Consider the following 26,399-nt stretch of genomic DNA (forward strand, 5'->3'; position numbering starts at 1 on the left):
AGGTATCACCTCATGCTACCAGTAGTGACACTGACCCTAGCCAAATGCAAAACTAGTGAAAAACAGAAAAGAGGAGTAGGGAAAAATTGTCAGTGGCCTCCACCTCTAAAACCATTCCTGTTTTGGGGGTCATTAATACCAAAGCAGCTGAAACTGATTTACAACCCCCTCTGCTACTTAACTGACCAGATCAATATCCCAGGAGTGTCACTGACTTGATGCTATAATCTGATTAAAAAGTGTTCCTTTCATTTTTTTGACCAGTGTATATTGTTTTAAACATTACTTAGTGCTCTATTTTATTGTGTTCCTTTCCCGGTGGATATGTTATCATCCTGGAAGAAGGGAATCCAGCCCCAACCGTGAATAAGAGTTTGACAAAATTCAGTTTTGGAAAATTCTTGTCTGAGCTAAATGATTTCGGTCTCATAAGAGATTTTGTCTGGGATACAAACACAATCGGCCTTTCCATGGTGAACAAAGTCCTGTGGGCTACAAGTGCACAACATGAAGCGTACCACAGTATGTGTGATGACGTCTATCAACTCCGCTATATATTTATAAAATGCAAATTAAAATACCTTTTCATCTCCCAGGGCTGCTGTTAGAAATCACGGGGCATCTCCTCAAAAATATCAAACTCATAATTTTACTAAAAATATACTAAAATGATTATTAGTAAACACAACATAACTTATAAAATTCCTGCTAAATATAAAATATAAAACTGTATTGAAGTAAAAGCAAAAGCTCTGTGTGTAACTGAGATCTTGGGGTTCATTCACATGGGCGCTGTAGCCTGTCCAGTGTGAATCAATTGTTTTTGTGGCTAGAGCTGTGTGCAGGCAGCCTATGTTATGTTATGGGTACGGACACAACCTCAGGCATAGCTCCCAACTGTAATATGTCTCTTTATTAAAGTATATATGTAGGAACACTCACATAGATAAGGTAATTGTAAGCATAAAAACCGTGGTTAACAGTAAGGTGGTATCCAGGGTGAAGAGCCGTCATCTATTTGCGGTATGGAGAGCTGCTTGAAAAAGGAGCGCACTTCCGCCTTCCACGGCCAGCGCATGCTCCGAAACGCGTCACAGTGCACCTTGGGTGCCTGACGTCATCACGGCCACGCCGCCGCTACGTTCCACCTGGCTCTGAGGGAGGATGTGCACGCCAACCGGCCTCACCGCTGTTCCCGTCCAGCCACAACGCTTCTCCAGTAGCAAGCTGACCTCTCCATACTGCAAATAGATGACGGCTCTTCACCCTGGATACCACCTTACTGTTAACCACGGTTTTCATGCTTACAATTACCTTATCTATGAGAGTTTTCCTACATATATACTTTAATAAACAGAAATATTGCACTTAGAGGCGCTTCTCTCCTTCTCTCACCTACAGAGTCTGCTACAGTCTATTTGGAAGCCTTGCCCTCAGTGCTACACGGATCCCCACGCTCTTCATATAACAGCCATAACCACCACAATTACCCCATACTAAAAGTACCCAGGACTTCCAGCAGTGTTTGTGCTGATACACCCCCCTCATTTTTTCTTAATAGCTCCCAACTGTCCCTGATTTCAAGGGACTGTTCCTGATTTCGAATGTAGCACTACCCCCCCATGAGCATTGCTTGAGTAATAAGTTTGGGATCCCTGGCAATCTGAACCCCCTGATGGAGTCCACCCTCTGCTGACACCAATGTACTGCGCTAACCCAGATAATTCACACCTGCAAAATGGACTCACACACAGAGTAGTATAAACCAATGTGACGTTTATATTGAATTGCAGGGTAACTGAGTCAAGAATAACAGAATAGCATTTGACTTGATAATAACTCTGGTCAAGGTCAGCAATTATGAACCAATGTATATCAACATACACAATAAATAACAGTATTTACCCTCTAGGGGACCACCCACAGTACATATACTGCGGCAAAGTGGCCCCTGTGCGCAGGATCACGTTTATAAACGTCATCCTGTTTACTTGGTAGGGGGCTGTCCTACCCGCAGCACCGATCACGGCCGTGGGTGTCAATCACCGGATCCTGGCCAATATTACCCGCCGGAACCTGGCAATTGCCGGCAAACACTTACAGGGAGCACAGCTGCATTGTTTTCAATGGAGCTCTCCTCCTTGTCAGTTTTCAGCACACTGTTCCGGAAAACTGAACTCAGCAATCTGGAACAGTGTGTAACAGTGAAGCACACACCCCCGCCCCCTAGTAAAACACTCCCCTCACACAGTTAACCCTTTGATTGCCTTTTAATGTGAACCCCTTCCTCCCCAGTACCATTTTCTTTTGCACTGATCACTGTATTGGTGTCACTGGGGATGTCAGTGACCCCAAGTCAGTTCCCCCCAGTGTCAGAATGTCGGTGCTGTGTTCTGCATGAGTTCCACCTATACATCCAGAACCTTCCTAGATTGCTTGGATACAGAGGAAGCCAGAGGCAGAACTTGCAGCACTTGAACACGCTGAGCAGGCATTACTAAACAATTGCAGCTCTCTGTTAAGAAGAAAGCCTAAGTAAATTCCCCTAACAGTTCTCCTATCAAGCAGGGGAACCAACTGTACTCTTCTTATCCTAGCACCTATCTAGGAGGGTGCTACATACTATTTAAATGTCATTTTTCTTGGAGTTGGGCTTTAGTTATAAAGATTTTGAACTATAGACTGTAGATGTGATGTGTACATAGATGTGCAAAGGTTCTGGCAAAAGTGTGAATTTTCTTGAAACCTGTAATTCCCAGGTTTCCATACCAACTCTCTGGAAAAACTACCTGACACCGTCAATAAAGACAAGAGAAAAGAGCTCCTCTCTGAAATAGATGGAATGGAAGAGGATATCATGATGTGTAAGTGATTTCTTTTAATATATATGTTTACAGCTGCACAATCTGCACAAATGATACATCTGTTAGGGCATATAAGTCTGTGGGGGACATTCACATGAATTCAAAATACTGGTAATGACACCATTGTGGTAGTAGTTTCTTTAAGAACTACCTGCGCCTAGCTCAGACAAGCATTTGCACCAATGATTGTAACATTATCCACACGTGCTCCAAATTCTCCCAGCTCCAACTACCACCATATATACTGCGAGCAGGCAGCACACCCAGGCCTCGTTCTGCTGGGTAACTTGATTGACAGCTGTAATTGGAAGTGAAGTGGGAGCCGTGGCCCTGCTGTTAATAGAAATTGCATTGTTTCCTTTGTTAATGTAAGTGCATTTTTAACCACTAGGGGACATATACTGCTACAAGGCGGCCCCTGTGCGCAGGATCACGTATATAAACGTGATCCTACATTTTGGGGTAGGGGGTGCATGCGACCACCCTACTCATGGCACCGATCGCGGCCGCGGATGTCAATCACTGGGTCCTGGTCAGTGATTATCTGCCGGAGTCCGACAATTGCCAGCAAACACTGACGGGGAGGAAGGCTGCATTGTTTTCAATGGAGTTCTCCTCCCTGTCAGTTTTCAGCACACTATTTCGGATTGCTAGGCACAGCCTTCCAGATCAGTGTGTAACAGTGAAGTACACCCCCGCCCCCTAGTAAAACACTCCCCTCACACAGTTAACCCTTTGATTGCCTTCAAATGTTAACCCCTTCCTCCCCAGTGCCATTAGTACAGTGTCAGTGGGATTTATTTTTTGCACTGATCACTGTATTGGTGTCACTAGGGATGTCAGTGACCCCAAGTCAGTTTCCCCCCAGTGTCAGAATGTCCACCGCAGTCCTGCCATAAGTCGCTGATTGCCACCATAAGTCGCTGATCACCACTATTATGTTTAAAAAAAAATTAAAAATCCAGTATCTATACTGCCATTTGTGCGCGCTATAACTTTCATGTAAATCAATTACCGTATTTTGCGGCGTATAAGACAACTTTTTACCCCTTGAAAATCTTCTCAAAAGTCGGGGGTCGTCTTATACGCCAGTATACGGCATGCTGACACTTTTTAGGGGGGCGGCACGGACACTAAGTACAGGGGTGGGCAGGGGCTGCTGTCTCTTACCTGGCTCCGGTCCCGCGACGATCCGGTCCAGGAAGCGCGGCTGCTCCTTCATTCGGTTCGGCCACTGGATGTTCGCGCGGTTGCTCGGCTCCGCCTCCTCACCGGTGATTGGCCGCCAGAACTGTAGCTCAGGAAAGGCACACAGGCGCAATGTTGGGGCACTATTCCTCCCACTGACACCAATGTTGGGACACTATTCCTCCCACTGACACCAGTGTTGGGGCACTATTCCTCCCACTGACACCAATGTTGGGACACTATTCCTCCCACTGACACCAATGATGGGGCACGATTTTTTCCACTGACACCAAAGATGGGGCACTATTCCCCCCACTGATACTAATGATGGGGCACTATTCCTGCCACTGATACCAATGATGGGGCACGATTCCTCCCACTGACACCAATGATGGGGCACAATTCCTCCCACTGACACCAATGATGGGGTGCTATTCCTCCCACTGACACCACTGATGGGGCACGATTCGTCGCTCTGACACCAATGATGGGGCACTATTCCTCACACTAATACCAATGATGGGGCACTATTCCTCCCACTAATACCAATGATGGAACACTATTCCTCCCACTGACACCAATGACAGGGCACGATTCTTCCCACTGGTGTGCATTGGAAGAGGGGTAGTCTTATACGGCGAGTATAGCCCAAACACTACATTTTAACAGGAAAAGTAGGGGGTAGTCTTATACGCCCAATCGTCTTATACGCCGGAAATACGGTAATTTACACGTGTTGAGATTTTTCTTAGCAAAGACATGTCGCAGAATACATTTTGGACTAAATTTATGATGAAATTTGATTTTTAAATTTTATTACTGGACATGTTTTATCGCAAAAAGTCCAAAATATTGTTTTTTTTCTCAAAAATTGTCGGTCTTTTTTTTATAGGGCAAAAAATAAAAACCGCACAGGGGATCAATTACCACTGAAAGAAAGCTCAATTTGTGTGAAAAAAAGGATGTAAATTTAATTTTGTTGCAGCATTGCATGACGCGCAATTGTCAGTTAAAGTAACACAGTGCTGTAACGCAAACCGATTCTGTAACAACTTCCTGACCACCCTATAGCAGAAATACTGCTACAGGGTGGCACGGGTGTGCAAAATCATATATATATAATAAATACATGATTCGTGTACCCGTGGGTTTTCATGCCCCTCCCAGATGGCGTCAGATTGCACGTCAGTACACCAGTAATCATATTTAACCCCTTGTTTGCCAGGAACACGCTCATACACAATAAACCTCCATTGCTAGTTTAGTGTCTGAACGGATCAATATCTTTGATTAGATCAGCTTTATACCAGCATTCACATTAGTATAGTGTCCCCAAAAACACAGCGTTAGTGGGATCAGCCCCGGCACCTGCCAGCACCCTGTTTTCTCCCCCAACAAGTGCAGTGTCAGTAGGTCACTGTCACTTGATACATTGCGCACAAAACCGCAGTGTTGGCAGAATTAGGCCTGATCTCTGTTAGCACTTTCCGGTAAATTTTGATGACTCTCATAGGCAGCAGAGTGCCAGTACTAGTGCCACGCTACCTTTTGGTGAACTGGCGAGCACTAGAGGCCTAGTACATCGTGGTCTTTCACATACCTCTTAGATTGTAAGCTCCCAGGATCAGGCCCTCCCAACCCTCTTGTATTGAATTGTATTGTTGCTGTATTGTCTCCCGTTATATTGTAAAGCGCTGAGCAAACTGTTGGCACTATATAAATCCTAGTATGTAAAGAGTAAAAAGTGAAAAAGCGCCTTAGTATAAAAAACAAGCTGCTATGCACGGAATTAGGTACCAATACCCTATAGGAGAGACAATGTATATAGCAAGTGCAGCGCTCGTAGCCAATAAATTAAATTCAGTGACATATATCTAATTGAATAATTATAAGGAGCAGTCCCATAAATATAAATAATTCAGGATGAAGAAAATAAATATTCAAAGGTGACTCCGTTGTCCGGGTAGAGGTGGAAATGAAATGCGCACTCACCGGACGCGCATATTAAATGCGCCTTGTATGTATAAATCCTGATCTTAGGTAGTAGGGGGTCTTCCTTCTATTGGAACCCAGATGAGTTGTCCTTCTCCCTTAGGAATGCTTGTGTGGTCCTGGTGGGTGCTATCACTCCCGATGGGTTAGGTGGTAGGTGGTGATCCGTATCAGCGTTGGACCTGTGGGCTAGAGTACTCCCCCAGGGGACAACAAGGATACTCCCATACTGTAGTAGGTTAACTTTTTATTAAATAAATAAAGAGGTACTTCACATTAAAAATATCAAAAACGTTGCAGACAGTTGTCTGTAGGAGGACTGACCAGCTGGTATGTTATAATGGCCGCCGGAGCTCCACGATGCTCCGGCGGCGTGACGTCACGGCGTGGTGTGGCTCCTCCTGACGCGTATCGTGCTCCTGCACGTCCTCAGAGGGGGGTCGCCAAACACGCCGCGCCGTGCGCCGTTCGTATTTCTAGACGAAAGGGCACATGCGCAATAGACCGTGGCCATTTTGGAATAGCGCAGAACGAACTGCGCATGCGCGGGGGTTACGGGCGCCATTTTTCCTTAGTCTTATCCCATACAGAAACAGACTGATTGCCTGTATATTCATCTAAGGGGAGAGGAAACAATAAATCGGCAAGGGACTATAACGATGTCCCTTGCCATTACTTAAAGGCCATATATAGACCTATTATAACTGTAATAGAATCCATCAAGACAAATATGGAATAAATGTCTATCTAAACCTGGTGGAAAAAAGGAGGTTATGGGAACCCATTAGTATAGAGGGAAAACCTACAGCACCATCTAGTGTTTAGATAGAAGGATGCTAATGGATGAATTAATTCATCCTATCAGTGTCTATAATGGACAATATAAACAAAAACTGGTTTTATACTCAGGTAGTAGAACCAGTATAAAATAAAATAACCAGATATAAAACATAATTTAATATAAAAGATTAATAATGAATTAATGTCCCATTCTCCATGGACTTAAGATCCGTGCGCATGTGCCATTGTCGTCCTCATTTATTAAAATAGTACAATCAAAATTCTACTCAAATAGATAGACATGGTGAGAGTATTTAACATAACCACCATGTAAATAGCTAATAAACAATATAAAAATGTAAGAATGTATATAAAAATGAACGAATAAAATGAACGAATAAAATATCAGAAAAACCATGATCGAATATTAAGACCCAGAAGAGTACATGTACAGGATGGAAGGTGTCTAACTATTTTCAATGAAACAGTTAATATCGACCTCAATATTGAGGCCGTTGGGTTTTAGGGAGCGAAGTTCATATATCCATTTCATTTCCAATTGTGAAACAGCCCGTCTTTTATGTATTCCTCTCCAATGAGGCTTGATTATGTCAATACCTGCAAATTTCAGAGAGGTGGGGTCCATATTGTGAAATCTCCTATAGTGATTAGAGACTGAATGCTCCCTATATCCCCGTTTGATGTTATTGACATGTTCACGTAACCTGTCCCTCAGTCGCCTAGTGGTGCGTCCAATATACTGTAAATTGCATGGACATTCTAGTAAATAGACGACAAATTTACTATTACATGTGATAAGTTTATCTATATTATAACTCTTTTTAGTTACCTGTGAGAAAAAAGTAGTCTGTTTATGTTTCCTAATGTTGTCACATTTACAGATTATACACTTATTACACGGGTAATATCCTTTAAGGTCTCCAAACAAGGAGATCTCTTTAGGTGGATCTATTACATTAGGCGCTAAATAGTGCCTTAAATTAGTGGCTTTACGAAATACTATTTCCGGTTTATCCGGTAAAATATTAGACAAAACCGGATCAGCCTTGAGGATTTTCCAATTTTTCTTGATAATGTAATTAATTCCACCATATTGCTGTGAATAGTTGGTAACAAAAGGGCATATTTGGCCTTTCCTAGCTTTTACCTTATCTTTTAAAAGGTCCTCTCTATTGAGGTGTGCCACAGCATCAATAGTGTTTTCAAGAATTTCGGTTTCATACCCTTTTTCTAAAAACCTATTTTTTAATATTTCAGACTGGTTATAGAAGGTGTCGAGATCCGTACAATTCCTCCGTAGCCGGATGAATTGTCCCTTCGGGATATTAGATAACCATCTAGGGTGATGGCAACTCCCTTTCGGTATATATCCATTGCGATCAGTCTTTTTAAAGAAGGTTTTAGTTACAAGTCCTCCATTATAATTAACTAATGTGAGATCCAGAAAGCTGATCTCATTTAAACTATAATTGTAAGATAACTCTATATTTCTATCATTATAATTGAGAGTTGTAAAAAAATTTATTAACGCCTGTTCTCCCCCATTCCAGAGTAGGAACACATCGTCAATGTATCGTCTATAAAATATAAGTTCCGGCCATTCCTTTGAGTAAATCATAATTTCCTCCCAGTGCGCCATAAACAAGTTTGCAAGGCTGGGGGCAAACTTTGCCCCCATTGCAACGCCCTTTATCTGTAGGTAGTATTTCCGATCAAACCAGAAGTAATTGTTATTGATCGCAAAGTTAAGCAGAGATAAAATGAAATCGACATGTGCGGGCGATAAAGTGCTAAAAGTGCGTAGATAATAACTAGCTGCTTCAAGTCCATCCCTATGAGCTATGTTGCTATACAGGGAGGACACATCCGCCGTAACTAAAAACGTTTGGGCGGTGGTGGATAGGGTTTTAATATCATTTAGCATTTGTTTAGTGTCACGCAGATAGGCTGGTGTCTGAGACACCAAAGGCTGCAGGAAAAAATCTATATATTGTCCAACCCTAGAGCTCAATGAACCTATGCCGCTCACAATAGGTCTCCCAGGAGGATTCGTGAGATGCTTGTGTATTTTTGGGAGAATATAAAGAACAGGGAGCTTTGGGGCTGCGGGACATAAAAAATCTCTTTCTCTTTTATTAATAATTTCTTTGTTGAAACCTTCCTTGATAATGCTCTTTAGAACACGTTTAAATGAAAAGACAGGGTCTTTAAGTAAAACAGCATATGTTGTCTTGTCGCCTAGGATCTTATATACCTCATTGATGTAGTCAGACTTGTCAAGTATGACAACACCTCCCCCTTTGTCCGCCGGCCTAATAACTAGGTCCTTATGTTCAAGGAGGGATTTAATAGCCTCAGATGTTTGTGTTCTGGGTGTTGATTTAACCACCAATCTATCTAGATCCTTCAGAACTAAGTCTCTAAATAATGGTACAAAAGACTGTGTCTGGAGTTGGGGATTATAAATTGATGCATTCCTCAGATTAGAGTGTATCATAGCAGTATTAGTATTCTTAGTAATGGGGTTGGAAAGGAAGTACCTTTTTAGTGACAATTGTCTAGACAATTTGTATATATCAATATACGTTTGGAATTTATCCAACTTTTTATTGGGTGCATATTTGAGACCATTGTTCAATAACAGAACTTCTTGTTGAGAGAGTGTAGTTTTGCTGAGATTAAAGATCCCATTATTAGTTACATTTTTCTCTTTTTCCCGGCGTCTACTGACCTTTCTTCCTCCCCTCCTTCCCCTGTGGAATTGCTTCTTTTTCTGGTGTTTTTCCCGGTATTTTTCCCTCCTAAAAAACGAACCTGAGAATTGCTGTCAGGATATTGGTTACTTGCTGAAGTGGATTGAAAGTTGGGGTTCTGATTATGAGCCCTTGTTGTATCGGGTTGGTTATTGCGATGTGGTGGATTATATGGTGGTCTGGGACCATTGTAGGATCTGTTAGGTGAATGATGCTGCCCTCTATAGTTAAGAGTTATTATATTTATTGTGATACGGTGGTCTAGGACTATTATGGGGTCTGTTAGGTGAGTGATGTTGCCCACTATAGTTGGAGTTATTGTAATCATTATGATAAACATTTTGTTGGTAATAAGGCATAAGTGGTTCTCTAGGTTGTGGACCATAGGCTGGATGCCAATAGGAATCACGTGCCCCTATATTATGGTCTAATAGAGGTTCAAACCTATTCTGTATGGGAACATTATAGGTGGGTCTGTTATATGAATCCTTACTGATATAATTATTGCCGCTATTGGGAGGCTTGGAGGGTTGTTGAGGAATATAAGGCTTACATTTCTTTGATCTATTCGGTTTCAGTGTAGGATTGGGTGGTTTAGGTACAGATGTCTCCATTTCATCTTCCTTTAGTTGCCATTTGAATACTAGATCTTCCTGATAGTCTCTAGTATCCCTATTATACTTTTTCTTTTTCTTAATACGTTGTTCTTTTTCTATACTTTCCAGATATAGTCTCAATCTCTCAGATTCAGCCTTATATTCCTCCCCACCTTTGTGTGGACCTAGACTTTCCCTTACCAGATTAATTTCAGAGTCAAGGTATATTAATTTCTTTTTCTTGCGGGCAATGAGAAATTTAAGCAAATCATTACCAGCGTTATTAAAGAAATTGAACCAGTCTGTCAGATCGGTGGTATCATTTGTATCCGGGGGTACACTCCACCTTAGTGATCTGGGAACAATATGTTCCTTGACATATTTTTCTAAAAAAGATATGTCCCAGAGTGTTCTAATTTCAGCTGATAATAAGTTTTGCAAGTGGAGAAAGGAACCTCTCAAGTCATTTCTCTCTTCTTCTAGGGTGAAAATATCATCCGATATGGTAGGCCTTGCCAATCTTAATTCAAAGATATCACCCATTGTAAATCATATGTAATAAAATACTAGGCAGCTAAAAACAGTATTGGTAAAACAGAGTATGTAAAGAGTAAAAAGTGAAAAAGCGCCTTAGTATAAAAAACAAGCTGCTATGCACGGAATTAGGTACCAATACCCTATAGGAGAGACAATGTATATACAGTGGGGCAAAAAAGTATTTAGTCAGCCACCAATTGTGCAAGTTCTCCCACTTAAAAAGATGAGAGAGGCCTGTAATTGGCATCATAGGTAGACCTCAACTATGGGAGACAAAATGAGAAAAAAAATCCAGACAATCACATTGGCTGATTTGGAAAGAATTTATTTGCAAATTATGGTGGAAAATAAGTATTTGGTCAATATCAAAAGTTCATCTCAATACTTTGTTATATATTCTTTGTTGGCAATGACAGAGGTCAAACGTTTCCTGTAAGTCTTCACAAGGTTGGCACACACTGTTGCTGGTATGTTGGCACATTCCTCCATGCAGATCTCCTCTAGAGCAGTGATGTTTTGGGGCTGTCGCTGGGCAACACAGACTTTCAACTCCCTCCAAAGGTTTTCTATAGGGTTGAGATCTGGAGACTGGCTAGGCCACTCCAGGACCTTGAAATGCTTCTTACGAAGCCACTCCTTCGTTGCCCGGGCGGTATGTTTGGGATCATTATCATGTTGGAAGACCCAGCCACGTTTCATCTTCAATGCCCTTGCTGATGGAAGGAGGTTTGCACTCAAAATCTCATGATACATGGCCCCATTCATTCTTTCCTGTACATGGATCAGTCGTCCTGGTCCCTTTGCGGAGAAACAGCCCCAAAGCATGATGTTGTCACCCCCATGCTTCACAGTAGGTATGGTGTTCTTTGGATGCAACTCAGCATTCTCTCTCCTCCAAACATGACGAGTTGTGTTTCTACCAAACCGTTCTATTTTGGTTTCATCTGACCATATGACATTCTCCCAATCCTCTTCTGGATCATCCAAATGCTCTCTAGCAAACTTCAGACGGGCCCAGACATGTACTGGCTTAAGCAGGGGGACATGTCTGGCACTGCAGGATCTGATTCCCTGGCGGCGTAGTGTGTTACTGATGGTAGCCTTTGTTACGTTGGTCCCAGCTTTCTGCAGGTCATTCACTAGGTCCCCCCGTGTGGTCCTGGGATTTTTGCTCACCGTTCTTGTGATCATTTTGACCCCACGGGATGAGATCTTGCGTGGAGCCCCAGATCGAGGGAGATTATCAGTGGTCTTGTATGTCTTTCATTTTCTAAATATTGCTCCCACAGTTGATATGTTCACACCAAGCTGCTTGCCTATTTCAGATTCAGTCTTCCCAGCCTGGTGCAGGTCTACAATTTTGTTTCTGGTGTCCTTCGACAGCTCTTTGGTCTTCACCATAGTGGAGTTTGGAGTGTGACTGTTTGAGGTTGTGGACAGGTGTCATTTATACTGATAACAAGTTCAAACAGGTGCCATTGATACAGGTAATGAGTGCAGGACAGAGGAGCCTCTTAAAGAAGAAGGTACAGGTCTGTGAGAGCCAGAAATCTTGCTTGTTTGTAGGTGACCAAATACTTATCTTCCACCATAATTTGCAAATAAATTCTTTCCAAATCAGCCAATGTGATTGTCTGGATTTTTTTTCTAATTTTGTTTCTCATAGTTGAGGTCTACCTATGATGCCAATTACAGGCCTCTCTCATCTTTTTAAGTGGGAGAACTTGCACAATTGGTGGCTGACTAAATACTTTTTTGCCCCACTGTAGCAAGTGCAGCGCTCGTAGCCAATAAATTAAATTCAGTGACATATATCTAATTGAATAATTATAAGGAGCAGTCCCATAAATATAAATAATTCAGGATGAAGAAAATAAATATTCAAAGGTGACTCCGTTGTCCGGGTAGAGGTGGAAATGAAATGCGCACTCACCGGACGCGCATATTAAATGCGCCTTGTATGTATAAATCCTGATCTTAGGTAGTAGGGGGTCTTCCTTCTATTGGAACCCAGATGAGTTGTCCTTCTCCCTTAGGAATGCTTGTGTGGTCCTGGTGGGTGCTATCACTCCCGATGGGTTAGGTGGTAGGTGGTGATCCGTATCAGCGTTGGACCTGTGGGCTAGAGTACTCCCCCAGGGGACAACAAGGATACTCCCATAGTGTAGTAGGTTAACTTTTTATTAAATAAATAAAGAGGTACTTCACATTAAAAATATCAAAAACGTTGCAGACAGTTGTCTGTAGGAGGACTGACCAGCTGGTATGTTATAATGGCCGCCGGAGCTCCACGATGCTCCGGCGGCGTGACGTCACGGCGTGGTGTGGCTCCTCCTGACGCGTATCGTGCTCCTGCACGTCCTCAGAGGGGGGTCGCCAAACACGCTGCGCCGTGCGCATTCGTATCTCTAGACGAAACGGCACATGCGCCATTTTGGAATAGCGCAGAACGAACTGCGCATGCGCGGGGGTTACGGGTGCCATTTTTCCTTAGTCTTATCCCATACAGAAACAGACTGATTGTCTGTATATTCATCTAAGGGGAGAGGAAACAATAAATCGGCAAGGGACTATAACGATGTCCCTTGCCATTACTTAAAGGCCATATATAGACCTATTATAACTGTAATAGAATCCATCAAGACAAATATGGAATAAATGTCTATCTAAACCTGGTGGAAAAAAAGGAGGTTATGGGAACCCATTAGTATAGAGGGAAAACCTCCAGCACCATCCAGTGTTTAGATAGAAGGATGCTAATGGATGAATTGGCGCCCGTAACCCCCGCGCATGCGCAGTTCGTTCTGCGCTATTCCAAAATGGCCGCGGTCTATTGCGCATGTGCCGTTTCATCTAGAAATACGAACGGCGCACGGCGCGGCGTGTTTGGCGACCCCCCTCTGAGGACGTGCAGGAGCACGATACGCGTCAGGAGGAGCCACACCACGCCGTGACGTCACGCCGCCGGAGCATCGTGGAGCTCCGGCGGCCATTATAACATACCAGCTGGTCAGTCCTCCTACAGACAACTGTCTGCAACGTTTTTGATATTTTTAATGTGAAGTACCTCTTTATTTATTTAATAAAAAGTTAACCTACTACAGTATGGGAGTATCCTTGTTGTCCCCTGGGGGAGTACTCTAGCCCACAGGTCCAACGCTGATACGGATCACCACCTACCACCTAACCCATCGGGAGTGATAGCACCCACCAGGACCACACAAGCATTCCTAAGGGAGAAGGACAACTCATCTGGGTTCCAATAGAAGGAAGACCCCCTACTACCTAAGATCAGGATTTATACATACAAGGCGCATTTAATATGCGCGTCCGGTGAGTGCGCATTTCATTTCCACCTCTACCCGGACAACGGAGTCACCTTTGAATATTTATTTTCTTCATCCTGAATTATTTATATTTATGGGACTGCTCCTTATAATTATTCAATTAGATATATGTCACTGAATTTAATTTATTGGCTACGAGCGCTGCACTTGCTATATACACTATATAAATCCTGTATAATAATAATAATAAAAAAACTCGCAACCCCCCCTCCCCCATGTACGCACACCTGTGTGTGCGAACATTGACCCTGTGCCAGTATGTAAACAGTGGTTGCACCATGCATATGAGGTATCGCCGTGAATGTCAGATCAAGGGCAGTAATTCTAACACTAGACCTCCTCTGTAAATCTAAAATGGTAGCTTGTATAGGCTTTTAAAACGTTGCCTATGGATATTAAAAATGTATGCAGTTTGTCACCATTGCACAGGGCATGTGCAGCTTTAAATCATGTCATGTTTGGTATCTATTTACTTGGCATACCATCTTTTATATGTTACCAAATAATTGGCCAATATGTTGTGTTTTTGTGTATTAAATGTAAAAAAAGTGTTTTTTTTAAATTTGCTTTCAAAAATCACTGCGTGAGTATTATATGACATAAAAAATTGTAGCACCCACCATTTTATTCACTAGGGTGTCTGCTTTAAAAAAATATATAATGTTTGGGGTTTTAAATTAATTTCCTAGCAAAAAATACAGATTTTTTTCATGTGACCAAAAAGTGTCAGAAAAGGCTTGATCTTCAGGTGGTTAGAAGAGTGAATGATGTGTGGCATAAACTTCTTATGCTGTGCATAAAATGCCCCCACCTCCCAAAGCGACCCCTTTTTGGAAAGTAGACACCCAAAACTATTTGCTGAGAGGCATGTTGAATCAATTATTTTTTTACCACAAGTTTTAGAGAAATTACAAAATAAACATTTTTTTTTACACAAAATTGTCACTTAAATGATTTACTGCTCACACATGTCATGGGTGTATGTGCAATTACTCCCCAAAATACATTCTGCTACTTCTCCCGAGTATGGGGGTACCACATGAGAGAGACATTTTGGCAGTCTAGCCAAGTACAGGACCCCAAAATCCAATAAGCACCTTCAGGCTTTTAAAAGGGCTTTATTTCCTCATTACACTTCCTGACTACCTATCAGCTTATTTTTCATATCTTGTCTGTTGCCACACGTTTTTGGAAAATGAAGAAAAAAAACAAAAATATATTTTTTCTTTTCTTTTTTTATATTTCAAAACCTTGTGAGAAAAAATGAGATCTGCAAAATACTCACCATGCCTCTTTTTAAATTCCTTGGAGTGTCTACTTTCCAAAAGTAGACCATTTGGGGGGTTTGGTGCTATCCTGACATTTCAGGACCTCCGAAACGGTGATAGATAGCGAGAAAGAGAAATGAGGAAGTTACGCACCTTCCGGGTTTCAAAGTAGTTATTGGATTTCAGGCACCTGTATGTGGCTAGGCTCCCAAAACGTCTCACACATGTGGTATCCCCATACTCGGTAGAAGTAGCAGAATTTATATTGGGGTGTAATTCCACATATACCCATGGCTTGTGCGAGAAATAAATAATTTAAATGACAACTTTGAGTAAAAAAAGAAAAAAAAATGTTTTTCATTTTCCAGAAACTTGTGTAAAAAAAATAAATCTTCCATGGACTCAATATACCTCTCAGCAGATAGCTTAGGGTGTCTACATTCCGAACCTTCCTTTACATTTTCTTTTCTGCACACAAAAATGTATAATTTTGTCTCACTGAGCCTATCTTAAAGAACTTCATTAAAGCCAGCAACTGTTGAGATAATGAACACCTTGGTCCGGCCTATGTCATGTACAATATATACCATATTTTTCGCTTCATAAGACGCACCCAGATTTTAGAGGAGGAAAACAAGAAAAAAATATTCTGAACCAATGGACTGCAGACATAATACAGGAGATGACTATAGACTGCAGACACCGTACAGGAGATGACCAGAGACTGCGCACATAGTACAGGAGATGACCAGAGACTGCGGACGTAGTACAGGAGATGACCAGAGACTGCGGACACAGTACAGGAGATGACCAGAGACTGCGGACACAGTACAGGAGATGACCAGAGACTGAGGACAGTACAGGGGATGACCAGAGACTGTGGACGCTACTACAGAAGATGACCAGAGACTGCGGACACAGTACAGGAGATGACCAGAGACTGCGGACACAGTACAGGAGATGACCAGAGACTGCGGACACAGTACAGGAGATGAACAGAGACTGCGGACACAGTACAGGAGATGACCAGAGGCTGCGGACATAGTACAGAAGATGACCAGAGATTGCGGACATAGTACAGAAGATGAGCAGAGACTGCGGACATAGTACAGAAGATGACCAGAGACTGCGGACATTGTACAGAAGATGACCAGAGACTGCGGACACAGTACAGGAGATGACCAGAGACTGTGGACACAGTACAGGAGATGACCAGAGACTGCGGACACAGTACAGGAGATGACCAGAGACTGCGGACACAGTACAGGAGATGACCAGAGACTGCGGACACAGTACAGGAGATGACCAGAGACTGCGGACACAGTACAGGGGATGACCAGAGACTGCGGACACAGTACAGGGGATGACCAGAGACTGCAGACACAGTACAGGAGATGACCAGAGACTGCAGACATAGTACAGGAGATGACCAGGGACTGCGGACATACTACAGAGAGAGCAGAAGCAGAGAGAGCAGTATGTGTTGAGATGACCTGTCTTTTCTGGTTGTATTCACTATGGATCCCATCATGAGCATAATGCGGCACGTTCTACCATTTTTTCCTTCACGCAAAACCTGGAACTGACTGCGCTGGTGTACCGGACTCATTTGAATATATGGAAAAAGCTTTGCATGTATTTCTGATGATGAAAAAAGGCTCTGGACAGCATCTGGATATGGAGCAGTTAAAAACGCTTCTAACCGCAAACGCTTATAAATGCAGTTAGCCGCGTTTACAAGCGTTTGACGTTTGAAACGTTGATAAAATCTACTCCCTGAATGCAAGTTTGCTGCGTTCAAAAAAATGTCTGTGAGGTACATTGGGTTTCTCTCACCCGATTTACTTTGGATTAGCAGGGTGCGGCGGTCCATCTCACCCGCAGAACAGGAACAGTCCTCGGCCCCTCCGGTTCAGGCCTGAAGCTGTGCTTTCTCTCTTTCCTGCTGTCAGGGTGTTCGGCTTGCAGCGCAGTAGGCCAGACCATCAGCAACCTTCTCCACCCTTTCTCTCTCTACTGGCTCCACGGCCTAATTTGTCTCCTAACGATCGGGACCCAGGACTCCCAATTCCGGGTCACATGATAGCTGTGATAACCTCCGATTGGCTATCACAGTGATCAGTCACTGTACAGCCCGGCCCCCTTGTTTTTTTTTTTCTTTCTATGAATGGAGGAGAGAGATACATTGTATGTCTCTAACTCCTGGCATAGAGGGCAAAAAAAATGTTTTTAACAAAAAAAAAAAGATAAATACGTAGGTGTCAGTGTGTTTTAGGTAAAAAAAAAACGACAAATGTGCACTATTGTTTCTGGGCTATACTATGGGTACAAACTACAAATAACATACACATATTTGGTATCGTTGCGATTGTCAAGAGCTGGGGAATTTATTTTGGTTGTTCTTTGGTGGTGGGGGGGGGCATCCTATACCTACATACTTTAGCTAATAGGTGTTCCTCCTTCCCATCTCAAAAGGCTCAGAGGTATGCCTCAGGTCCTAATCTGACAGGTGTGTGGGTACAGGTGTGTGGCCCTAAACACAGACCGTGTACATTCGGGGCCCCTCACCCACACCTGCACACCTTTCTAACTAATACCTGTGGCTGTTGATGAATAGCAGGTGACCCATTCAAGTGAATAGCGCTGCTTTGCAAGTGCCCCACAACTGCATGCATTGCATATGGTTGCAGCGCGCTAGTGCAATACAATGCCTCCTCTCTGCCTGTCAAATACTCTCTGAGGAGCAAAGGGGAATGGGAAGGGGTAGTTGGGGGAACACCAGGCACACAATGGAAGGCTACAGGAAAGGGTAGTTGGAAGGATATCAGGCACACAGTGGAAGGATAAAGGGAATGGGTAATTGGGAGGATAGCAGGCACAACGTGGCAGATTTAGGGAACAGTAGTTGGTAAGATAACAGGCACACAATGGCAGGGTACAGAGGGGTGTAGTTGGCAGGATAGCAGGCACACAGTAGAGGGTTACAAGGAGGTGGTAGTTGGTAGTGTAGCACTACCCCCTTAGGAGTTGCTGAAGATTTGGGTCCCCCTATAGTCCTGCACAGCCAGGCAACACGCATTTCCTTCTAGCCTTGCACTCCAGAGACAGTAAACAGACCTTGAACTTGGGTTTTTTTTTTTGCATTTTAATATGGGATTTAAACTTGGATGGGGATGAGGGATACGTGGGATGCCCAAGGAACTGTTGAGCTGAGGGTAACTTCATAGAACTATGTACAAGTGCTCAGAAGGGATTTTTTATTCTTGGAGAGCTATCCAGCCTTTCCTGGTTTGCCACCTCAGACTCTAAACATAAACCCCACAAAACGATAGAGCACCTCAAAGACTAATAAGCAGCATAAATGTATTATGGACGTAACAATAAAACAGATCATATATTCAAAACAATGCACATGCCCCATCCACCCCCTCCCCCCAGCCCCCTACCATCAACCAACCCCCCCCAACAATGTCCCACACAGTCCCACCCTCCCCTCCCCCTCCCAGGGCAACCCCACAGGTCCCTCCTCCCCAAAGCCAGGTCAACATGGGCTAACCCTCCACCCCTTTCAAAATCCTCCAACAAAGTGTGACTCAGTTCATATCTGTAGTAGGTATGCCGCTGTGCTCTGAATCCTCCTATATCCTCGTAGCCATCACTGGAGCCTGTCTATGTCAAACCTTAAATCTGCGTGCACTCGTGAAATGGCAACAATTTTTTTACTTAACTTTTTTTAAAAAAAGCTCCCTATATGATGATTTTTTGGTGACAGGTTCTCTTTTTTTGAAATGTCTCCCCTGTATCCCACTGAATGTAAGGCATTGCACATTACATTCTTTCTGGGCGTCAATGACCAGGAATTTGTCAAGCAGGGACCCAGAAGGGACATCACATCACTTCCGGGTCAGGAGAAGGGGAGGGGAGCAGATATGTCTGCTCTCCTTCCTCCCCTATACCACATCCTGCTGGCACACATTGAGCCAGTCCCGGGCCCACAGATGGGCAAGCAAAGCCTGGGACATATAGCTGGCGGGGGGGGGGGGAGGGTGACACTGTGGGCTGTGTGGAAGCAATCGGGTGGCAGCGCTTTCACCTGACAGGTGAGCCCTGCTGCTTGCCCGCAGCACAGCTAAAGACAAAAACACCCTACCTGCCCGGCGCCCAGAACTACATGTCCCGGGGGTCAGGTGATAGGAACTGCACATCCCTGCTATTCCCCGCTGGGGTTCTGGCAGCTGATTGCAGACAGGGGTCATTTACAAGTGTGAATGCTCCTGTAAGTAAATAGCTGCCATTGACCAGTGATCTCCTCCTCCCTGTGAGAATACATTGGAAGCTGAGTCAGAGCAGATTTTATTGGCCTTCTTCAGTATTAGAACAATATTAGGATGATAATATGTTCATCTTTGTGACTAAATATTGTTTTTAAACATCACTTTCTGCTGTGTGTTATTGTGTTCCTTTCCAGACAATGAAATTCCCCACCTGAAAGAAGAGAAGCCAGGCCCAACCAGGAAGGAAAGGTTACGAATATATCTGCGCGGTTTCATAAAACATGGTAAGTGATTTTGTCTGGGAGGCGAATAAAAAAACAAACACAATTGGCCCTTTCATGGCCCTTTCATGGCAGACACAGATTCTTGTGGGCTAAAAGTTCACTACATGAAGTGTGTTAAACAAGATGACTTCTATTGACTCGCCTATTTGTTTATAAAATGCAAAATAAAATACAATCTCATCCCCCAGGGCTGCAGCTGGACCTTGTACAGCCTGTCTGACTGGATCCCCCAAAAATATCAAAACAAATATTTTCACTAAAAATACACTAAAATCATTATTAGCGGACACAAATACAATATAACTAATACAAAAATCCTGCTGAATCTAAAGGATAACATTGTATTGAGGTAATAAATAAAGCTCAGTGTAAATGAGGTGTTGGGGATAATTCACATAGGTGCTGTGGCCTGTACAGTATGGGTCAGTAGTTTGTTTATGGGGCAGGGGCTGTGTGCAGGCAGCCTATGTTACACAATGGGGACGCAGCACATGTATGAACACAGCCACAGCTCCTAATCTGACAGGCGTGTGGGTGCAGGTATACAGCCTTGAACAGTGTGCATTTGGTGACGCTCACCCACCCCTGTATACCTATTAAACGTAGGACCTGTGGCTGTGTGCATGCCCATAGAGTAACAGGCATCTTCAGCTGCATAGACAAACCACTCATTCACACAGCCAGAGTACCTGTGTGAATGAGCACTTAGGGCTTGTTCACAAGTGAGGTTGTGGGGTGGAAAAACCTCACAATTGAGCTGCACTTTTACTGCTCCACAACCACTACACCTTTAGCTGCAGAGGCATTCACTGGGTATGTACACATGTCATGATTGCTTTGCTTCATGGCTGTGGCAAGTATTATACCCCCGGTCAAACACGACCCATTCAAGTGATTGGTGCTGCTTTGCAAGCATCTCACAACGACTTGTTCAGTTTTAAGTGCACTAGTGTGAGATGAAGGGGTTAAAGTTCAAATACTTACTGAAGAGCGAAGAGTACAGGTAAGGGGTAGGTGGTAGGATAACAGGCACACAGTTGTAGGGTACAAAGAGGGGGTAGTTGGCAGGACAGCAGGTACACAGTGGCAGGTTACAGGGAAGGGTAGTTGGTAGGGTAGCAGGCACACAGTGGCAGGTTACAGGGAAGGGTAGTTGGTAGGGTAGCAGGCACACAGTGGCAGGTTACAGGAAGGGTAGTTGGTAGGGTAGCAGGCATACAGTGGCAGGTTACAGGAAGGGTAGTTGGTAGGGTAGCAGGCATACAGTGGCAGAGTACAGGAAGGGGGTAGCTGGTAGAATAACAGGTCCGGGCAGAGGGCAGTGAACTGGCATGCAAGGTGTACAGGCTCACAAGGCTCAATGATTCAGGAGGGGGAGGGATGGTGGCACTAGGTAAAATCTGTCTCAGCCATCCCTGCCCCAGTTCACTCACCTCTGAAATCAGGTAGGATACGAAGAACGGTTGCTTAGGGTATGTAGCTGCCCCTCTGGCTCCAAGAACTGATCCCCTGTGGCTCCCTGGACCATCTGAAAGCTGATGGGGGGAGAAGAGGAGAAGCTGATTGTGCTGCAGGGGGAGCCACAGTGGGATTGGTTTTAGCAGTAAGGCAGTACAGCCAGCCCTCCTGCTCATCAAGTGCCCGGACCACCCTGTTGAACTGATGGTCCTGGGCCCAATACAGCTGGGCCAGCTGTACCCCTTATTAGCAACCCTGCCATTACCACAATTAGTCATTATCATGCAGCTTTCCTTTTATTGTAACAAATGATATATAACATCACTGCTTACTTTGCATCTCTCTCCAAAACATCTGAGTCAGAAAAGGAAGTTAGGACCCTTTTAAAATAAACAGTTTTTGAATCACTTTTGATGCCTTCACATTGACTTATAATGCAAAGATGCAGCATGCAGGCCTATTCAAAGGGCAGTGCGCTTCTTGTTTAAGAGATCTACAGGGTTTAAAGGGATACATTTTTCTTTTGCTTTTTAAACCCCAAAAAGTGCATCAAAAAGTGATCAGAGGGAAAGGGCCCTTAATGCATCTGCCAGGTACTAAGATCACAGGAAAAACACAGGGAACAGATAGTTTTATTACGTCCAGAAGCTGTCAGGATCTCTGGGTCCAGCTCTGATTGAGGTCTGAATAAGGGAGTCTCTCCACACAAGGCCACCACCCCAATATATGTTGTATTGTCCTTGGGGCAAATCACTTCCTTCGCCCTCCTCCTTCTCATAACCGAATGGGCTCACAGGAAGTGCACTGAACGATGCTGAAGACTGGTGGCATGTAGTGGGCAAAGGAAAAGTAGTGCTGGAGACAGCTCCTGATTGAAGGGGAGTATGGCCACACAATCTAGGATTTTTATTCTTCAAAAATGATAGACAACAAATTTTTGAAAAATTAAGAAATTAGAATCCATTCAGTCCAGTTCATGTTCTTGAGTTTTTTGTTTGTTACTTTCTTACTGCTCACACCTGCATGCACAGTGAAATGGTTAGTGTTGTCTTATATTAATGTGGAGGATTTATTTATAAATGTATTTTCCCTCAGCAACTAGTCCAACAGTTCTTTTCCAGAGAGATGAATTTATTTGGATAAAAATATTTGCAACAGATGACAGAAATCCAAATGAATACTTGTACAATGAACGAACAACAGCCCTCAGAGTCCCATTTAAGATACTTCATATCAAACATGGAGATACTACACTGTCCAGCATGCCTTTTGGGCTTGGACAGCTGCAGTCTAATCAAAGTTGTCCAGATATTTCCTAAACTACATTCTTTTACTATTAATTAGATAAACAAGTTACCCTTTGAAGAATGCTGTTTACCATACTTAATACCCCTTTTCATGTTATTAGATAGTAGATGCTGGCCAAGTCCTCTCAGGTCTGACTGAGCAATCTGCATTTTATCACCCTTGCATGTTTGCAAATTACCTCCTTTGAAATGTAACATGTTGGCCCCCAAGTGCCAAGGTGATGTTGCATAAACTTAACATAGCAAACAGTCCTTGGCTATCCTTTTGTTGTGTAAAATACATCTAGCCCAGTCATATTCTGGCCTGGTCAATAACGTGAGAATACACATATATATATTTATATATTTACAATATCCTACACTTAGGGATTCACAGGACCCTTAAAATCCAGTTGTACATGGAGAAAGCAACCAATAATCTGCCCATGTAATGGACCTGCAGTTGATATGTAACCCTTCTCTCTTTACCAATGTTGGCAACCTCTTCTAGACAGTAGAGGTACTGACATCAATTGACAGCCCATGGATGCCTAAGGCTGGCCATACATTATTAAATTTTTTTGTACAATTTTCCAAAATCATATAATATGAGGCCAAACCTAAACACATTCAGTTTGTATACAATTAGGCAGGCCCTTACACTACATAGCTGAAGACAAATCTAAAGGAAATTGAACAAGAAAATTGTATAATATATGGCCAGATTAAGCACAATATTGAACATGCAGGAGACATGGTGTTGTGATCACATCTCCTGGAACTGTTAAAAGCCAGGACCCATGTTAGTGCAGGTTATATTTTTTGGTATTTGTTTTTACTCTGATTATATATGGCGTAGGGGTGGTCCATAAAGTGACTTTAGATTTTTATGAAACGTCCCTTTTATATGAGAAACACATAGGTCGTCAATGCTGACTTTTAATTCTGCAAATAGTAATTGTCTGGCTGCTATGGCTGTCATCAACACTTGGATTCATTGACTTGGCACAAGTATGCAGATAAAGTCTTCTGACATTCCTGATATGCAAATTTGCTTTTGGTCCGTGACTCAGAGGTTGAAGAGAGTATCAGCATGACAGTCAGGCATCTAGCATTTTCATAAACAGTTCAGTAATGTCAGACATCACAGAGTTGTTGGGAAAAATTCACTTGCAAATGCACCCTGGGCACAAGTAGTCTGCTTTCAGGGCCAATCACTCGTACTGTCTTCCCTGTCAGTTTTCAGCACACTGTTTTCGATTACTGGGCACAGCCTTCCGGATCAGTGTGTAACACTGAAGTACACCCCCCCGCCCCCTAGTAAAACACTCCCCTCACACAGTTAACCCTTTGATTGCCTCCAAATGTTAACCCATTTCTCCCCTGTGCCATTAGTACAGTGTCAGTGGGGTTTTTTTTTGCTCTAATCACTGTATTGGTATCACTGGGGATGTCAGTGACCCCAAGTCAGTTCCCCCCAGTGTCAGAATGTCCGCCGCAGTGCCGCCATAAGTCGCTGATCACCGCTATTCGTATAAAAAATTTTTTAAAAATCCAGTATCTATACTGCCATTTGTGCACGCTATAACTTTCACGTAAACCAATTAATTTACACGAGTTTGGATTTTTTTAAGCAAAGATGTCGCAGAATACATTTTGGCCTAAATTCAGGACGAAATTTTATTTTTACATTTTTTACTGGACATGTTTTATAGCACAAAGTCCAAAATATTGTTTTTTTTCCTCAAAATTGTTGGACTTTTTTTTATAGCGCAAAAAAATAAAAACCGCAGACAGGCGATCAAATTCCAGTGAAAGAAAGCTCAATTCGTGTTGAAAAAAGGACGTAAATTTCATTTTGGCACAGCGTTGCATGACCACGCAATTGTCAGTTAAAGTAACGCAGCACCGTAACACAAACCACTTCTGTAACCACTTCCTGACCGCCCTATAGTAGAAATACAGCTGTAGGGCGGCACGGGTGCGCAAAATCACATATATATGTGATTCGCACTCCTGTGGTTTTCACACCCCTCCCAGATGGCATCAGATTGCCCGCTAGTACACCAGTAATCACATTTAACCCCTTGATTGCCAGGAACACGCTCATACACAATAAACCTCCATTGCTAGTATAGTGTCTGAACGGATCAATATCTTTGATCAGATCAGTACTATACCAGCATTTACATTAGTATAGAGTCCCCAAAAACGCAGTGTTAGCGGGATCAGCCCCGACACCTGCCAGCACCTGCGATTAGCCCCTACGCCCCCCCCTTCTCCCCCAGCAAGTGCAGTGTCAGTAGGTCACTGCCACTTGATACATTCCACACAAAACCGCAGTGTTGGCAGAATCAGGCCTGATCTGTGTTAGCACTTGCCGGTAAATTTTGATGACTCTCATATGCAGCAGAGTGCCAGTACTAGTGCCACACTACCTTTTGGTGAAATGGTGAGCACCAGCGGTATAGTACATCCTGGTCTTTCACATATCTCTTAGATTGTAAGCTACAAGGATCAGGCCCTCCTAACCCTCTTGTATTGAACTGTATTGTTGTATTGTCTCCCGTTATATTGTAAAGCACTGAGCAAACCGTTGGCGCTATATAAATCCTGTATTATAATAATAATAATACCAGCACTGCAGTATCACTTGGTGACGTGGCGAGTCCCATAAGTGTAGTATAAGCTGGTGCGGTGGCGAGCACAAGTAATGTCCCGCAGCCACCAAGAATTTGCACACAGGCCCATAGAGCCCCTAGTATCCTTCCGGATGTGCTTGCAAATCCCGATTGGCACAAATTCTGCAGCACCCGTACTTCCCCCATTCACTGCCCAACCCGGAATTCAGGTAGAAACAGCAAATTGAACCACTCCCCGTGATTTTTGGAGCTGTTTTTCACAGAAGATCTGTATGCATTGATTGTGGATCAAAGCAATTTATATGCAGAACAATTTATCGCCGCCAACCCAAATTCAAACCTTGCCAAGATTACGGTTTCCAAATTTACATTTTTTGGGGGGCCTAACCCTCAACACGGGCATTACTAAAAACAATGAATTGCGGTTGTATTGGCCCACAGACACGATTCATCATATGCCCGTGTTCTCTGCTGCCATGGCCAGGCATAGAAATGAGAGTATAATGTGTTTTATGCATTTCAACATGGGCATTACTAGCAAAAATGAATTGCGGTTGTATTGGTCCACAGACCAACAATTTCTCCCCAGCAAGTGTGCCAGATATGGGGTCAAGATGTATAAGATCTGTGAGAGGGCAACAGGCTATACAAAGAAGTTTCGGATTTACATGGGAGGCCCCTGGATGCCCAGACCACATGGGGAGAAGTGGCAAGATAGTTTGGGACTTGGTGTCATATTTTTTCCATATGGGGTATCACTTATATGTGGACAATTTTTATTCAAGCATGCCACTATTTAGACATTTGTACAATCTTGGAACTGGCACATGTGGCACCGTGTGACCTAATGGGCGCCCACCATTAGAAGTGGGTGGATGCAGGGCGGTATATTCTAATGGTGGGCATACCACACACTTTTTCTGGCAGAGATTTCTCCTCTTTTTTTCATTCAGCCCACAGTCTGCATACAAAAAAAAGAACACAGCATATACACCCAACAAGGATCAGCGATGTACTGGTACATCCCTGGACTTTGAATGGTTATACCAGGATGATGCCTACAGCGGTATTGTTTTTTTCAGCCGCTGATCGGCTGTCATGTAAAAGCA

General features: G+C 43.3%; 1 protein-coding gene across 2 annotated transcripts in view; it reads left to right on the top strand.

Annotated features, from left to right (window-relative positions):
* Nucleotides 1–26,399, top strand: part of LOC149452041 (uncharacterized) — an 860,283-nt gene that overhangs the window by 475,884 nt on the left and 358,000 nt on the right. For both annotated transcript variants that reach the window (XM_089689852.1, XM_089689853.1), the window contains 2 exons: nucleotides 2,760–2,864; nucleotides 19,815–19,904. In XM_089689852.1, the coding sequence (XP_089545978.1) occupies nucleotides 2,760–2,864; nucleotides 19,815–19,904 (195 nt within the window). The remainder of the gene's footprint in view (nucleotides 1–2,759; nucleotides 2,865–19,814; nucleotides 19,905–26,399) is intronic.

The sequence above is a fragment of the Staurois parvus genome, unplaced genomic scaffold (genome assembly GCF_062004578.1).
Source record: "Staurois parvus isolate SC_StPar_1 unplaced genomic scaffold, SC_StPar_1.0 ptg000500l, whole genome shotgun sequence".
Taxonomy (NCBI): domain Eukaryota; kingdom Metazoa; phylum Chordata; class Amphibia; order Anura; family Ranidae; genus Staurois; species Staurois parvus.